Consider the following 17,012-nt stretch of genomic DNA (forward strand, 5'->3'; position numbering starts at 1 on the left):
CTTTTTATTCTTTTGTGTTAATTGAATTATATTGCCTGCTACATTTATGGGATCTTTTATCTCACAAGAACTGTTTTTCTTCAGATATTTCAAGTGATGTATTTTCAAATCATACTTTTGGGTAATACTTCTGTTGTTATTGAAATGTCCTTATAACATATTTTTACTATATTGTGTGATTACTATGTAATCAAAGAGTGGAATGTTATGGGAAAATATGTCATCGTCTTATGCTTTAGGATTGAAGAATGTAAGTCTTTAAAAGTGCAGGCACAAAACCTATTTGAGTAGATGATTCTATCAGTTTTGCATCCAGGTGTCTTGTTTTGTTATCTGTTATCTTGTTATCTGTTCTCCTGTGCATTGTTTCTGTCTTCAAAGACAGCGACACACAGAGGTTTAGATTACGGTACTTCCTGATGAGCATCAGCTGAAGAGCATGACCCTCTGTATGTATATGTGATGTGTGATGGTAAAACAGGCTTATTCAGAATCTGTATTTCTTGTATCTGAACTCTTTGATTAGGTCACAGTGACCCAATCAAAGGAAGCAGTATAAAGGTCCATGTATCTGACTATGTTGTCAGAGCACCTCTAACAGATGACGGCGATGTGTCTGTGAGACTGTGCTCTCTTTGCTTGCAAGACATGTATCTGACTATGTTGTCAGAGCACCTCCTGCAGATGACGGCGATGTGTCTGTGAGACTGTGCTCTCTTTGCTTGCAAGACATGCATCTGACTGTGTTATTCAGAGCACCTCCTGCAGATGACGTGATGTGTCTGTGGGACAGTGTTCTCTTTGCTTGCAAGCAAATAAATTGACTATTACAACCTTGATCATTCATCCAGACTCTGTTTCATTTGACATTGATTTGATAACACTTTGACACTCTTATCCCGACTTTTCATAGAAATATTCCACAACACTATATATTTTTGTTCGTCGTTGACAACTTAACCAGCTAATTTCTTTAGCATGCTAAAACCTTTTTTTCTTTGCCAACGTAACACGTACTAACCTTTTTAGATGTCCTTATTGTCACATTTCAGGAAGCCAAAAGAGTATGTTTCTGCATCGCCAGCAATTTAATTATGTTGCAAGTAGATACATATAGAACTAGTCTGCTTGGGAATGTTCTTAATTTTAACAGAGCCGCTCCGATAAAATAAGCCGACATCAAGTGATGAACTACATAGAAAGTTACCATAATGTTGCAAACAGAATGCAACATCGTGGTAGATGTGTTTGAGTGCTAACATACTAATATTTTGTTTTGCAACACCCTTGCAGCCTAGCATGATATGTTTGTTATTACGGCAAGTTATTAGCATGGTAAAGTATGCTACGGTAATGTGATAAGTGCATTGTGTGCTATGGGGAATGGGATGAATCGGAAAGGGCTTTACGATGGTTAGCTCCTCTGCTAAAGGCTCACCTGATGAATGGAGATGTAGCCTAGCTAGCTTGCTACTTTCATCATGGTACATTTGTAGCCTCTTGCTAACAAGTTAAACATTAACTATGCAGTCGTTTCTACTCAGCTGCTTGCCGTTATTATCTGTACGATATGACGAGCCGATATATTTATTCTGCTCACACATCTTGCCTAATATTTGTGTGCTAGCAACCCAGCAAGCCACTCGAATTAACATCTTTTATTTCTGGACCTTTGACAGGAAGAGCTACATTCTGCTCATTGGCTGATGGCAGCATGTGAACACCTAACACGACTAGACCTTTTGTGCTCCCGGGACATTAATACACCACTGCAGCTGCAGTAAGACCACATTAAACAAAGTATCATTTTCAAAGGAGGAGAAGAACGAAGCGAGGAGAAAAGTGAGGAATCAAGAGGATGCTACTGACAAAATGTGAAGTCCATTTCTCCACGATGTCTCCTATCATTTTACAGCAATCAGTCCAGGATTGTTGGCAGGTCCATCATATGTGAGCGTGTGCGCGTGTGTGTGTCTTCTCTGTATCTTGTTCTACCCCCAGCTGAGGGAGGCAGATAGAAGCAGAAGGAGCAGTAGGATGGCTTTAGGAGGGCCGGCGGTGAGGGAGGCGGCCCCACCTGTCCCGGGGGAGCCCAGGTTGGAGACGGTGGCCCTCTCCGAGTACAGCGGGATGACATCAAACTGGCCACCTTCATCGATCACCTCTGCTGTCTGTGTCTGTTCCTCCTCTTCCTCACTCTCTACCACCTAACAGCGAGAAGATGGAGACAGGAGAAATCGTTTCTCAATTAAGATATTTTCACATTTCACACGATACTTATTTAAAGAAAGCAGCAGAAAGAAATGGCTCTCCTACACTCTCAAATGGTAAATAGTGAAGATGAAGTTTGCGCAAGACACGTGGATATGATTTGGTGATTCATAATTCATATAACATAATTTGTCAAGTTTTAAATTTGAACTTGAATACGTATAAAAAAGAAGTACATTTGAAATTGGTTAGAAATTATATAATAATTATGTTTTAAGACTAAAGCTGATCAAACGTAACTTGTAATGAATCATTTCAATTTGGAATTGACTTTAATTTCCTTTAAGAATAGAAAGGAAAATATAGTATATCGTAAAATACAGTTGATGTCAGGCACAAACCATCTCTCTGAGACATATTGAACAAGCACAGACAATATTATATCATCCTACATACTTCATACTAATAGTATAAAAAGCGATTGATGCATGATGTGAAGCCTTTTTTCATTACATTTTTTAATTTTATATCAAAATCATTGTAAGATAAATTATTGTGATGAAATAAGTGCACATGTTTACATGTAAATCTTTTTTATTTATTTTTGCATGTCAAATGTCATTTGTAATAGTCACGTAAATTGTATTACAAAAGACAGCTTCAAAAAAAAAGGACTGATAGTTCTATACAGCCCAGCCCATAGACCTCGGCATTGTGTTCATATTGGAATAATGTTCATATTGGACGCTTCCACATGGTTCATTCATGTGTAAAATTTTTAATAACTTTATAATACAGATAATTACAAAACGATCAGCTTGATTTTGGATTTTTCAGGGATTGCCAGGTGTCCATCATTAAACAGATTCATTTTTAGCAATGATTTTGAAGACTCATTCATTCTGCTGATAGAAACGCTTCAAAGTATCTTTCTAAAGGATTGTTACAAACAGGTCATTTGGAGGATTGTTTTATTTTGTCGTGCTGCCATGTGCAGATATTAGAAAGAACTCATTTTCAAAATGTAGAATTTTATATTTTTGAACATTATTGAATTGAATCGTTGCAACACAAATGATATCGATAACATCAACATTCTTGTCTGAAATTTGACTCAGAAGCAAACAAACATGCACAGTACAGATTATTGTTCAACACCTGCTCGAACAAAGATCTGCCAATAAAGATCTGATGCCATGTTTTTTATATCATGGAAGTGTAAAATCAAGGATGACATTACTCCTAATGCTTTGTCATGACATCCATGTTTGTTTCGCTATCAAACACCAGGTCCAACATATCATGCGTGTCCATGATGCGAGCACTTTGATGGAGACGCGTCTTTATTTCAAACTTTCGAGCAGTTGTCGAGTGTGATTCACTGCAGTGTTATGGGTGCTGACTGCTGAGGACGCCCAGCTGTTTGGCCTCAATGATATGCACTGACATCTGGAGGAGCCCCGGGCCCGCGCGAACTAATTGTGTTTCCAACGATAATAATGCAGCACTCCATCATTTCATTGAAATGCTTCATTTGATACCTGCTTGTTTTATTGCGTTCAGATTGTTTTTGAACTGATGTTTTTCGGCTCATTTTTAACTTTTCATCATCCGGTCTGACAGTCGCAGAAGTAAACAAGGCAGTTGTCTTGTTCCCCTCCGGAGCGCAGACAGATGATGGTTAGCTTTTTCTCACTTTTCTAAAGTGATGTGAAATTAATTTTGTTCATTACCAGTAAAATAAATACATATCTAATATGTATTGTGCGTTTCAAATGAAAGCCGGACCAGCAGTAAGAGCACCTCCTGTCTCTGCAAACAGCTGTTCTCCAGCCTATTCTTAGTCTCCCTCTTGCACTCAGAGTCTTGTGACCTTTTCTTTGATCTGCTGCTATTATAACACACTTGTGGGGGACAGAAAAAAAAAGCCTGAAGAACATTATTAATATTTCTTTGAAGATAATTGGAAAGAAGAAGACAGGCTTGGGTACTTTTCAGGACCAGCACATGTCCAGGAAACATGTACACAGTATTTGTTAATGCTGTCTTTTGCTGTAATAAGAATATAGCTGTTATTGTATTTTGTAGTAGACTCCATTGCAACCTGGTATTGGTATGGTAAATGATAAATGATAAAATTCACAGCACATTCATCCAAATGGCACATCGTTTGGGAACAACTTGGCGTTAAGTGTCTTGCCCAAGGACACATCGACATGGACTAGGATCGAACCACCGATCTGCCAATTGGAGGACAACTCGCTCTACCGCCCCACAGCTTTCCTCATCTACATCTGTAGTGTAAAGACACACAGAACACATTGCAGTCTGCATGTGACTGGATTAGATCTCTAATAATGTACCATAAACAGAAAAAGGCTGTTACTTTTTAATACTCAAAGTAACGTCACTTTCAAATGTTCTCTTATTGGCTGGATAGCCCTCTGCCAGTAAAATGAATATCTCTACAAAGAGGAAAATGAGCGGGCTACTGGTATTCAAAATGCCATTAGAATCCCACCTCACTACACATCGGATTGCCTTCCTTGGAAACATGTAAAACAAAGAGCAGTCATCTGTGTGTCCAAATATTTTTCTTCGCTGCCTGAGTACTCTGCTTTTTGAAGTGAAACCTTTCAAATTCTGGAAAAAATCACTCCGGAGAAACAAGCCAAAGCTCCTCGGAGAGACGAGACGAGCCGCTGAGTGATGGACGGCTGAGGAGATGGACGGCTGAAGAGATGTGCAGCAGGTATGGATGAGGGGGGGATGATCTCAGATCAGACAGACAATAAATGAGGAGAAGACAAGGTATAGGATTGGAGGAACTACGGAGAGAAGAGAAAGTGGGGGATTTGAAGAGAAAAAGGGGGGATACATATGGGCATGAATAAATTCATGCTAATGAAGCCTGACTGATGCACTGCTTCCAACCAGCACCTCATCTAATCCGCTCACTGGGAGAGAGACACAGATGGACACAGAGAGGGAGAGAGAGAGAGAGTTGGAATCCCCTCTTGTCTGGCGGCCCAGATTATCTCTGGCAGCGAGGCATGCTGGGAGCCGGGGAGCCACAGCAGATTGCGGTCCACCCAAGGTTACAGTAGCCAGCGCCCACAATTGGATTGGACCGCGTTTAACGGTCAGCGTTGGGACGAGGGCAGCAAGGAGCTGAGCTCTCGAAAACACATATGTGTTGGCAGCATATTTCAGCCCGTCTGCACATTACTGAGCTGGCAGACTCAGACCCGATCCAACGGGACTGGAATCAAAACACGTCCGGGCCAAGACTCGTCCGCGTGCCACACTGCCCGGAGAGGATGCGGTCGGAACGGCTTGAACATTTGCTTGCTTGTGGTTGAGGTGTGGCCCTGAACCCCCTCACCCCCCACACTGCTCAGCACCAAATAGGAGAAAATGTATATGAACTGAAGGATCGCTTGTTTCAGATCGGAACATTTTCACACTGGTTCAATCAGAAAAATGCTGTTCTATCCAACCATTATCCTGTTCAGGGTACATCCTGGACAGGTCGCCAGACTATTGCAGGGCTGATAAAATTAAAATAATATAAAATAATAATAGAAATGCTATTAATGTGTAAACACAACAACAACAACCTCCAGAGGTTTTCAGGCTGCCAGGCGTGCCCGTTCATTTACCCATCCTCCTCCCCCTCTGCACTTTAACATGGTGCAGTCCGAGTCCCCTCCACTGTAAAGCCCATTCCATGACCTCACTTCTGAGGAGGGTTCTGTCACTGAAGGCTACTTTGACCAATTCTTAAAAAGTTTGCGTCCCACAGAAAGTCCTAGAAATCGTCAAAAGGAACACACTTTTTAAACATTCCCATCTTTATAACTGCTGACTAATACATTTATTTGATGTTATTTTAGGTTTTTTTTTATTATCCACTTTAACCGTCTTTTATGGCCAACAACTGTTAACACGTTAGCAGTAGGTGCGTCTTTGCTGTGAATGAAAGCAGTAAGTGAGCTGATGACGTATGCAAATCCACGACTTCAGCGTTCACCCTCGAGGTTGAGCATTCACGCTAATGCTTTCCCTCGTCTCGCAGACAATAGGAGACCTTAATAAGATCCCCATCTACTTCTTCTGTTGAGGGGGGGGGGGGGGGAGACCCCCCAGCAGATGGTTGAGCGGGCATATCGTTTTTATATTTTTGTAACAGGCATTCTCCAGGTTATCTTACATCTTCTTTGAGTTCTGGATACTGTAAACTGTATTCATGAGGCCCTTCCCACCGCCTGGACCTCAGCGCCCCTGTTGGATGGTACGCTCTCTGTAGAATCTTTTGAAGGCTTGCCAAAGTGCTTTGATAATTCCATGCCCCAGAGCTGCTCCTTTGATCTTCAAATCTGATGCTGAACCACTATTATGTTCTACTACCGCCGAAGAGAGGTTTGATCTTCTCATGAGGATGACAACTGTCAATGAAAGCCTGATCTGATCAATCACAACTAATACCGAATGACTCATTCAAAAGAACGTGCAACGTTCCTCATAACATGTCCGTATATATGCTAAGAGTAAAATGCATTAGTGCACTACAACAGTGGCTGCCATTCAGAGCTGAGTTACGCATCGTGTTAATCTGCTGTTAGTGCTGACTAATATCCTCAGCACTTCCTGCTGCATGCCGCTTCACAGTAAAAGCCTTCCAGTGGCGTTCCATTGAAGCTGTGCATTACCATTAATACACTGCAATCTTTACGTCAATCATTTTACGAGATAGCAATGTGTCTCTGAGGTCTTTAAAAGAAATCTATGAAAGTGAACCAATCGTTGTGTTGGAATCTGTATGTTAACTCTGATGTGTTGCACATGGACGTATTTGTTAAAGGTGCCCTGACGACTTTTCTCCTAAAGAAACAAAAGTTCAGTTAATATTGAATGTTACTCCCCAAAATACATGTTGTGTATCATTGGGCTCTAACAAATGTGTTGAATGCATTTCCTTCCGCGTGAAACATTTGCAAAGCAGATTAGTATTTTAAATCCTGCGTTGTTTGCATCCATGTTCACTTGCTGTCCGTGTTCTTCTTCACTGCCTTTGCAGCATATGTTGCCATGTTACCGCCGCTTTTACATCAGTGAGATACACTCGAGGCCATTGACGGCTCAATAGGGCTCCTAGAGGTCAAACACTCCACAGGGAACCCTTAATGGAGGTCATCTTTCCTTTTTTAAAATTCATGACTTATGTTGTTAGAACTCTGCAACATGGATTCTATATTGTATTTGACTGCATTCCTCGACAAATTGCTTTGGTGTTGCCGTTGTTTTTGTTCTTTTTGATAATCAATTAATAATATTAATAATTTCCAGGCAAATTGTTTTTACATCCCTGAAAAAATTAATGTCTTTTGGATATCATTTGTCATTTGGACGGCCAAAGACATATATAAACGTCACCTTGAGCTGTCTTTTTTAGCAACGTAAGCAGCAACAATTGGTCAAATGGAGGACACAAACCAAAAGTGAATCGTAAAAGTAAAGTAAAAAAACTCATTGAAAAACAAATCCCCAGCATTGGAGATAAAACCAATGCAACAAATAAACACCATGCTGTGTGACAGTGACAGGATGAGCTCAGACCAAAGGAAATAGAAAAGGCCCCGGGACAAAAGGTCATTTGAAATGCGAAGGCAATGTGCGTGATGAGCTGAGGTGGTACTCACGATGTTGTTGTGCTCTGGCAGGTGGTTGTTGCTCAGCAGCTCGTCCTCATGAACCAGCGGGGAAGGTCTGGGAGCCGGAGGGGGGCTGATGTCTGCAGGCAGGGAGCCGGGGCTCCCCATCCAACTGATGGAGTTACCTGCATGGAGACACAACCCCATCACTGCCTGTGTGTGTGTGTGTGTGTGTGTGTGTGTGTGTGTGTGTGTCTGAACCCTCCTGGCCCCCGTGCTGTGATGCTGCATCTGAGTGGGCGTGAACCTACATATCTATTTGGCAGCTTTATTGTCCGAGCTGTCGGTGGCTTGATAAATCACTGAGTTTTATGGGAAGCGCATTGACGCATCGATCCCGGCTTTACTGTTTGGACATACAGGCTCGGTGTGTATCGACGGCCTTATCGACAGCTGCTGTGATTGAGTGACAGCCGGAGGGGCTTTCCCCTCCGGCTCCGCTCCTCGTACCTCCTGAGCCCTGCAGAGGCCCGGCGCTGCAGACACACACTGCAAAGCTCTGATGAATGCTGAGGCGGTAGCATGTGGCTGACACATAAAGAGGTAGAGTTCGGTTCATGCTGTGAAAGGCGCTGCAGGAACCAGCAGACAGATTCAGCAGACATTTTTTTAAAGTCATTCCCTTTTAGTTGTTCCTCAGAGTGTCTTCGATGGTGACACATTAATTCTGTTTTCATAAGTCGGGTCCTCAGATACATGATTCAAAATAGGGGTTATTAAAACAATATGTATAGCAGTATTGTTGGTAAGTCTTTTAAATGTGACAAACAATATCCAAAATTCTAAATAATCAATTGAGTTTGGGTAAAAACGTCTGAAACTGCACACAGGGCACCATAGGACAGGAATATATAACATGAAAGCATACGGAATAGTAATTATAATAGAAATAATTTGCTTTTAAATTCTATTCTTGATTAGACCTGAGAAAGAGCCTCTAAATAAATAAAAATATGTACATGCAGTAGGAATCAAAGGAATCTTTCAACTACATTTGCACAAATATCCTGAACACCAAGAATGAGTTAAGTTCCACATTTTGGGAAAATATTTTCATTTTGAAGTTGAGAAGATTGAAACAAATCTCATGTCTGTGTTTTTAGTGTCGAGCTGGATTCAGGATGCGGTTAGCTTAGCTTAGCATAAAGACTGGAACCAGAGGGAAACAGCTAGTCTGGCTCTGTCCAATGTTAGTTTTAATAAACACACGTAGAACTGAAGCTCACTCATTAACATGATATATCTCTTTTATTTTATTCAATGTAAAACAGAGTTTTACCTCGTGAGTTAATTTAATACCATTCTATTTTATTGTATATACTGTGCATTTTTAATTTTCTTTAAATGTATTATATTCTGCTCTGTTATTTTATTGTATTGTATATATTGAGCATCTTTCATACTTAATATCTTTATGTTTACTCTGTAACTTTGTTTGCTGCTGCTACAATCAAAAATAAAGTATCGATCTATCCATCCATCCATCTATCTATTCATCCATTCATCCATTCATCTATCTATCTATCTATCTATCTATCTATCTATCTATCTATCTATCTATCTATCTATCTATCTATCTATCTATCTATCTATCTATCTATCCCTTCATCCATCCATCTATCCATCCATCCATTCATCCATCCATCTATCCATTCATCCATTCATCCATCTATCTGTCTATCTATCTATCTATCCATCCATCTATCTATCTATCTATCTATCTATCTATCTATCCATCTATCCATCCATCTATCCATTCATCCATTCATCCATCTATCCATCTATCCATCTATCCATCTATCCATCTATCCATTCATCCATTCATCCATCTATCCATCTATCTATCTATCTATCCATCCATTCATCCATCTATCCATCTATCCATCCATCTATCCATTCATCCATTCATCCATCTATCCATCTATCTATCTATCCATCCATTCATCCATCTATCTGTCCATCCATTCATCCATCTATCCATTCATCCATCTATCCATCCATTCATCCATTCATCCATTCATCCATTCATCCATCTATCTATCTATCTATCCATTCATCCATCCATCTATCCATCTATCTATCTATCCATCCATTCATCCATCCATCTATCTATCTATCCATCCATTCATCTATCTATCCATCCATCTATCCATTAATCTATCTATCTATCCATCTATCTATCCATCCATCCATCCATTCATCTATCTATCCATCTATCTATCTATCCATCCATCCATCCATCCATCCATTCATCCATCTATCCATCTATCTATCTATCTATCCATTCATCTATCTATCCATCCATCTATCCATTCATCTATCTATCCATCCATCTATCTATCTAAACAAAAATAATTTCTCAAACTGCCTCTTGAGAAATAATCCCTGCACTTATGTGCAATGTCTCTGACTTCTGTGTGCGTTGCCAGATACCATTGCTGTGCACAGGTTTTGGTTTTGCTCTCTAAACAGGCACGCTGGTACCAAAACTGGCAACCTCACTGTGATAACAAGGTTGCGGTCGAAAAGTCCGAAAATGACCTCCTAACGTCTATTCCTAACCAATCATTTTCTTGACCTCTATGGAAAACGTCACAGGGTCAAGGAAAGGTGTGAAGGAGAATGCATGAGGAGCTAGGAAAGGACAGCCGTGGTGCTCAGAGGCTCTGACTACACTTTGGTAATTATGATGCAACGGCGGATGTCACATGACGTAGGTTTGGCATGGCGAAACTACAACGAAGAAGGACTACAAAAAGCACAACTGAAACATAACCCCATCAAATCTATTTTTTTCTTCTGATGCTTCTTGTTGTTACAATTACAATTTGTTCGTTGACAGTTTTCTGTATTTACTGTTCATTTTATTTTGTATTATTTTTTAAAACTTTGTTACATGTTCAAAGTATAAATATACATACAACTAAACTAATTGGTTGTCACTGTCTATTCATATTCATTCAAATGAATCCCATTAGTTTATAACTGTATGAAAATAATTGTGAAACCTGTATAAGACAGGTATATCATTAGTTTTCATGAATGGTGCATTACTTTAAATGAGGAATTGTGAGGCGGCATTATCTTCTGTCCTTTGGTAAAGGATGGTCTAGTGTTTCCTAAGCTAAAGGAGCCAAGAAGGGAAGCATTGAAGCACCTCCTTAGCATTTAGAGAATTCAAACTGCTCTTATCATGGCGGCCACTTGGATACTTCCGGGCTAAAAGCACTTTTTGACCACAGCCCAGGACTCCGGTAAGCTCTGCAGAGTCATGGTGCCAAAATGATGTTAGCCACAAAATAGTTCCAGCACATAACTCGCTCTAAAACGAAGACATGTCATGTTTGCATTTAAGTTTGTGTTCGGATTAAATGGACAAATTGGCAAATGTGTAAGCTTTGAAGGTGTTTTTGAACTACGGCCATACTAGCTGTTTCCACCTGCTTCCAGTCTTTATGCTAAGCTAGGCTAACCACATCCTGATTAAGCTCCGTACTTAGGCACCTTTCAAAGCAAGCTTTCTCAATCCACTCAATCCACCTGTTGCTTCAGACTGAGCCCTTGTATCAGTTGTCTATGGCTAGATTAATGAACAAATACAAGTTCCACCTCCTCGGCACGGTGGGGCTCCTTTTGGTCTGATTTTCACCAGACATTTTAATAACCTCACTATAAAAACAACAACAATAACAATGAGCAGAGGGCCATTATTGAATCCCCGTTCTTCCCGCTCTATGTGAATTAGTGTACACAAGTATCCATCAGATGCAGTGCACGTAGTAGAATCCATATGGCATTTTAATTCGATAGAGCCTATAGAGTCCCAGACAGCCACCAGTTCCCCTCTCCTGAAATACCTGCCGGCCCAAGGTCCTGTATAAATGATGTGGTAATTTCATTAAATGCAAATTTAGGTGATATTGTGATATAGCGGTGCATACTCCTAAACAAATTAATCAAATGTCCACAATCAAACTGGCACATTTAAAACCAAGAGCTCTGGTGGCCACTGGGCCAGTCGGGTCATTCTCACTCCCAACTCGTGAAATACAGCAGCTTGGTCAGTGGCCCTTCGCTTTCAGACTGTGACTCTCTAGATACCCGTCTGGTGTCAGTTCTCAGCTTGTGCACGTACAGTTTCTTCCCTTTACGAGCACAGAGTCTCTTTTCAAAAATAACTTCCAAAGTTTACTGGGTTTTAAGGTTTACTTCAGGAGAAAAAAGAGGAAAAGATTGTGGTTTGGGTTAAAATAAGTACGACTCTTGTTTTGCAACGGACGTTAATACGTATAAGTAATGTAACAAAACTAAGGGAAAATGAGTAAACCCCGACTTTGTTTCCCACTGACAGCTGTCTCCTTGGTGAAAGTCCTGTGTTTGTGACCCATCCAACCTCCCCTCCCATGCACCTTACTCTCGCTCTTTATACCCCGTCAGTGTCTGCGTAACAGGCAGAGCTGGAAACTCAGTGGCTATCTGCAGGTCTTGTTGGCGAGCTACTTCGGGCGGCAAGCTTATGTTTCAGAACGGACGCTCAACAGCGAATAGTTTAGAATAAAGTGCAGAGTACCAAGCGTCGATATTTGACTTGTCAGGAGGGGGAACGGGCTGCCCAGCCTCAACGGCGACATTTTGGATTAGAATCAGGAGTTGTTTGGTCTAAGAAAAATGCTGTATTAAAAGTGTGAAGCAGTCAACACATCAACTGCAAATACAACAAGAAATGATGATAACAATGATGATAAACTCTCTGAAATCTGATCGCAATGTCATCGCTGTATCCCTTCAGTTTGAAGGGACTTGTAACAGTCCAATGGACTGGTGCATCACCCTCCAACAGCCTCTTCAGCCTCCTGCCTTCAGGGAGAAGGTTCCGCAGTCTCCGTTCGAGCTCTACCCGGCTGAGGAACAGCTTCTTCCACCAGGCGGTCAGGATGCTGAACTCTCTCCCTCCCTCTCTCCTCTCGCTCCCCCTCTCTCCCCCCCTGCCATCTCTCCCCTGACCTCTCTACCCTCCCCCTCACCCACCTTTCCCCACTGCCTCAAATGGAACATACCAGGACATCTACTCCCCCTCACACCCCTTCCCTCATCCAGCACCAGTCACTTTTTATCAGCACCAGTCACTTTTTATCAGCACCAGTCACTTTTTATTCTCTGCTGCTACTTGTTTAATCCTTTATCTAGGCCCTTATGTTCTTAACTTTATTCTATTTTATTCTATTATATGTTATATGTTCATGTCTATATTACACTGTGGGACTGCGAGAAACGGCATTTCGAATTTTCTGTATGCATAACACATGTGGAAACTTTGACAATAAAGTGAACTTTGAACTTTGAACTTTGAAGAGACCGAACACAGCATCTGAAAAGACCAATACATGACACACGTGTGTGGCGTGTAGAGACTCACGCAGGCAGGTGTTGTGGGTGAACATGCGCTGCAGCCTCAGACAGTCCTGCCACTGGTTGCCGCTGCCTTCACAGTTACACCACAGCGACACGTCTGAAGAGCTGTTGCTGACGTAGTTGGGTGTCATGATGGTACCTACAGGTCAGAGGGGTCAAAGTTGGCAAATGTTAGCTTCTGTACAAGTTCAAGGACCGAGGGGTTTTACTTTACTGTTAATCTGTGTCACAGTAACTCAGGGATGTAAACACAATCACCAGATGCAACATTAGCCTGGAAGCCTCTGCTGGCTTCCACCCTGCATTTTACTTTGAGCAATTTGGGAGGAGAATAAGCTAAATTACTTACACAGAAAGAGGATGCTGTTCTTCTACTTCAAACAAAGCTGAAACATAGCCGGTAGAAATAAATGATGTAGCCTCTGTGACTTCTCATAGGGGAGCTGAGAGGACATTTTGAAGTTCGGAGTTGGTGTTTTTTTTTCCCGCTCAATGCCGTCTTGGCAAATTTTAGAGGCAAAAAGCCGAATTTTGACGATGTGTTGAAATCTGGATGAAGCTGAGGCGGCAAACATACCATAGCTGAGTGTGACACACACTCCCAAAGTATCCCACTTTTATGTACAAAAATTAAGAAAAAACACTTCACCATTTTGGGAAGTGTACTGACTGGCTTTCTTTCGGGGGGGGGGGGGGGTCATTAACTATGACGTTGGAGCTGGGTCAATTAGCCTTGCTCAAAGTTCTATAATGCACCGAAACATCTGTAATACTCACTAATTAACATGTTGCATCTAATTGTGTTGCAGCTTAATGGTCGTAACACCTGTAGAGTGCCAACAAAAAAACAATATATATTTCCGATATTGTTATCTTCTTCAGGGAAACAATGCACTGCAATCACATTATTTCATTATCTCTGGCAGCTACCCTTTGGTAAATATGTGGATTATGCAAGCTTTAAGAAAGCTATGAACCTCATAGAAAAGTCATTCATCACTGTCAGAGCAGGCAGAGAGACTCACTGCCTCATATCCACATCTCTTGTCAGCTATCACGCGTCCTCACTTTCTAGCTTGCTGCTTCTTCTCCTCCATGTCGGCTCCGTCTGATCACCTGGCTGACACACTTCCTGCCTCCCCCCCCCATTACTCTCCCGACCAACTGATGGTTTGGGCCTCTATGTATGGAAGTTCATTTATGAAACAAAAGAACGGAAAAATGAAATAAACCAAATACTAAATTGTGACAAAAAATGTGGTTATTTCCCTGGTTTACAAAATAGTTAAGCCGCGGTTCCATTCATTCTACAACTGAGGGTGCACCTCGGTGTAGCGTCCCACTTATGCACAGCTCCCGATCCACGCTCCATTCCAGTTGGTAGCGGTAACGCACCATAACATTATTTCCCAGGAATTCAACTCCATTTGGCTGTCTATGTATTCCTTAAAGGCAAATTCTATCAATGTGGGTAATAGCAGATTTCCTTGACAACAAAACAAGAATCCCTTTTGTTATCTTCTTCTCTCTCCTGGCAAACCAGCGAGAGTTGGATTCATTTCTTTTATCTTGGAGTCTGCACGGACCCTTGAGGAAATCAGCAGATGGCGACATTTATGGACCCCCGTGGACACAAAAAGTATGAATTGGCCATGATGTTTTGTTGACATACTCATGTAGCCTAGTAGCTTAGCTACTTAGTCTGGGAGATTGGTATTTGATTTGTAGATGACAGCATTAAGGAAGGGATTGAAATAAACATAAATAAACAAAGAACTCTTTGGTGGTTTATTTATATATATATATATATATATATATATATATATATATATATATATATATAAAATTGGTTCTTGATACTGAAGTCTTCAGTGGTGCACACTGGAACAAGGCTGCTGTACAATAAATGAGATGGTGGGATCCAACAGGATCCTGCTTTAGTTCTGGGTCCAATGCACTCGTGACTGCTCTGCTCTGAGGTTGGATCTGAGCACCAACATCAGTTGTGATCACAATACTGCGCTCTCTTGCTCCTCTGAGCTGACATCGTGACTTTATTGGTTATCATTATCTTTTTTTCCCATTTTTCTTTCTGTTTGCCTGCTCGGTAGCTCTACCTCTAGTATTTCTACTTGGTAGATGTCAGTAGTTGATCAGAAATCAAAATGACTGCCAAGTTATGTTACATAGTTCAAGTGCCCAAGGCCTCTCAAGTGTCAGGGAAATCTGCATTAGGATTTTCAAAATGTCCTACAGACAAACATATAACTTATCAAGAAATCCTCTCCTAGCAGTTATGTTCTGCTGGCAGTGAGAATGAAATTCACACCACTCCTCCTTTCCTAACCGTTCCCCCTGCATCCCGTACCGATGAGTCCAGCGTAGGCTCGGAGGCACAGGCCTGCTGAGTCTTTCAGACAGCCGCTGGGCGTCAGAGGAGATGGCTGGCAGTTATTAAGGAAATCCGCCAGTCTGGACCTGGCAACAACACAAACAACAACTCAGCATCAAACACAAGAAGTGGGTTGGAAATGCGGGTGTGCATGTTGGGGGTGTGTTTGCATGTAAATCAATTTGGGTTCAAGAGATGTAGGGTTTTCAGTCCAACACCGTTTCATATCGGACTTTGTGATTTCTATGCATTGTTGAGGGCAAATACCAACTTTGCCGGTTTTCAACATACACCAATTTGTATCACTGTTCTCTCGAATCATTAACATCACAAGATGGAAGAGCCAATCAAACTAAACACTACAATTAGTGAGCAATCATTGCACGAGATTTAAATCCGTAAATATATTAACAGAAGAAAAGTAAATCTCCAAGAATCGTCAGATAGAATGAACTTTGACATATGAATTGGCAAAGTGGACCAACAGCAAATCATCGCGACAGTGCTGAGCTCTACTTCTGTGTTCACACTACCACCAACAAAGCAACAGGCTTTTCATTGCACGAGTCATTTTCAAGAGAGGAAGCTACAAACTGAAGGCACATGCCACTGTGTGACGCTCCACAATTTAAAGTTTAACAGACCTCAAAGTTGACCACAAGCGTCTACCGATCATATTTTTTTTGTTTCACTATTTCCGGTACCTTTCTCCTTAACTCCAATTCCGTTTCACGACCCTTCGCCGTGTCGTTGGAGCGCTGAAAATCATTGATGTATGATTTGATGTATAGCATGTCTCGGCCCGTCACGCAGCAACAAGGGTTGGGCCTACAGTTGTAGCTTCATATCACTGGCTTCCATTGAACACTTGAAGCCTTTTGCTTTGCCAGTCGTAGTGTGAACATAAGGAAACAGGGCGCTGGAGAGGCCCACGCACTACACAACCCTACTGTGTCAAAGCATAAGCTGCTCCACAAATACAGTTAGAACATTTGAATTAATATATTTTACGACAATTTAGACTGTTATATGTTGGTTAGCTGCTTTTGAGGATTATTTGCTGCTATTCTACCTTGCCACCTGAAGTAGCTCGCCAACAAGCCTTGCAAATAGCCACTGAGTGTCCAGGTCTGCTTATTATACACACAGATGCATTTTGCTGTACATGCAACTGTGGTTAAATGCATACAGTGGGCGGATGATGTTAATAAGCTCAAATGTCTTTCTATGCCTTGCCCAATATCAGGGTATCAACAATGTGATCTTATTTTGCTGCCATGGGT

General features: G+C 41.4%; 1 protein-coding gene across 1 annotated transcript in view; it reads right to left on the minus strand.

Annotated features, from left to right (window-relative positions):
- Positions 1–1,545: 1,545 nt before the first annotated feature.
- LOC306777994 (GDNF family receptor alpha-4-like) overlaps positions 1,546–17,012 on the minus strand; it is a 37,854-nt gene continuing 22,387 nt past the window's right edge. Inside the window, exons 5-8 of the mRNA XM_079269314.1 lie at positions 15,706–15,815; positions 13,342–13,476; positions 7,914–8,050; positions 1,546–2,207 (exon numbers count right to left, since the gene is read on the minus strand). Coding sequence (XP_079125440.1) covers positions 1,992–2,207; positions 7,914–8,050; positions 13,342–13,476; positions 15,706–15,815 — 598 coding nt within the window. The 3' untranslated portion in view covers positions 1,546–1,991. The remainder of the gene's footprint in view (positions 2,208–7,913; positions 8,051–13,341; positions 13,477–15,705; positions 15,816–17,012) is intronic.

Source organism: Melanostigma gelatinosum (genome assembly GCF_949748355.1).
Source record: "Melanostigma gelatinosum genome assembly, chromosome: 5".
Taxonomy (NCBI): Eukaryota; Metazoa; Chordata; class Actinopteri; order Perciformes; family Zoarcidae; genus Melanostigma; species Melanostigma gelatinosum.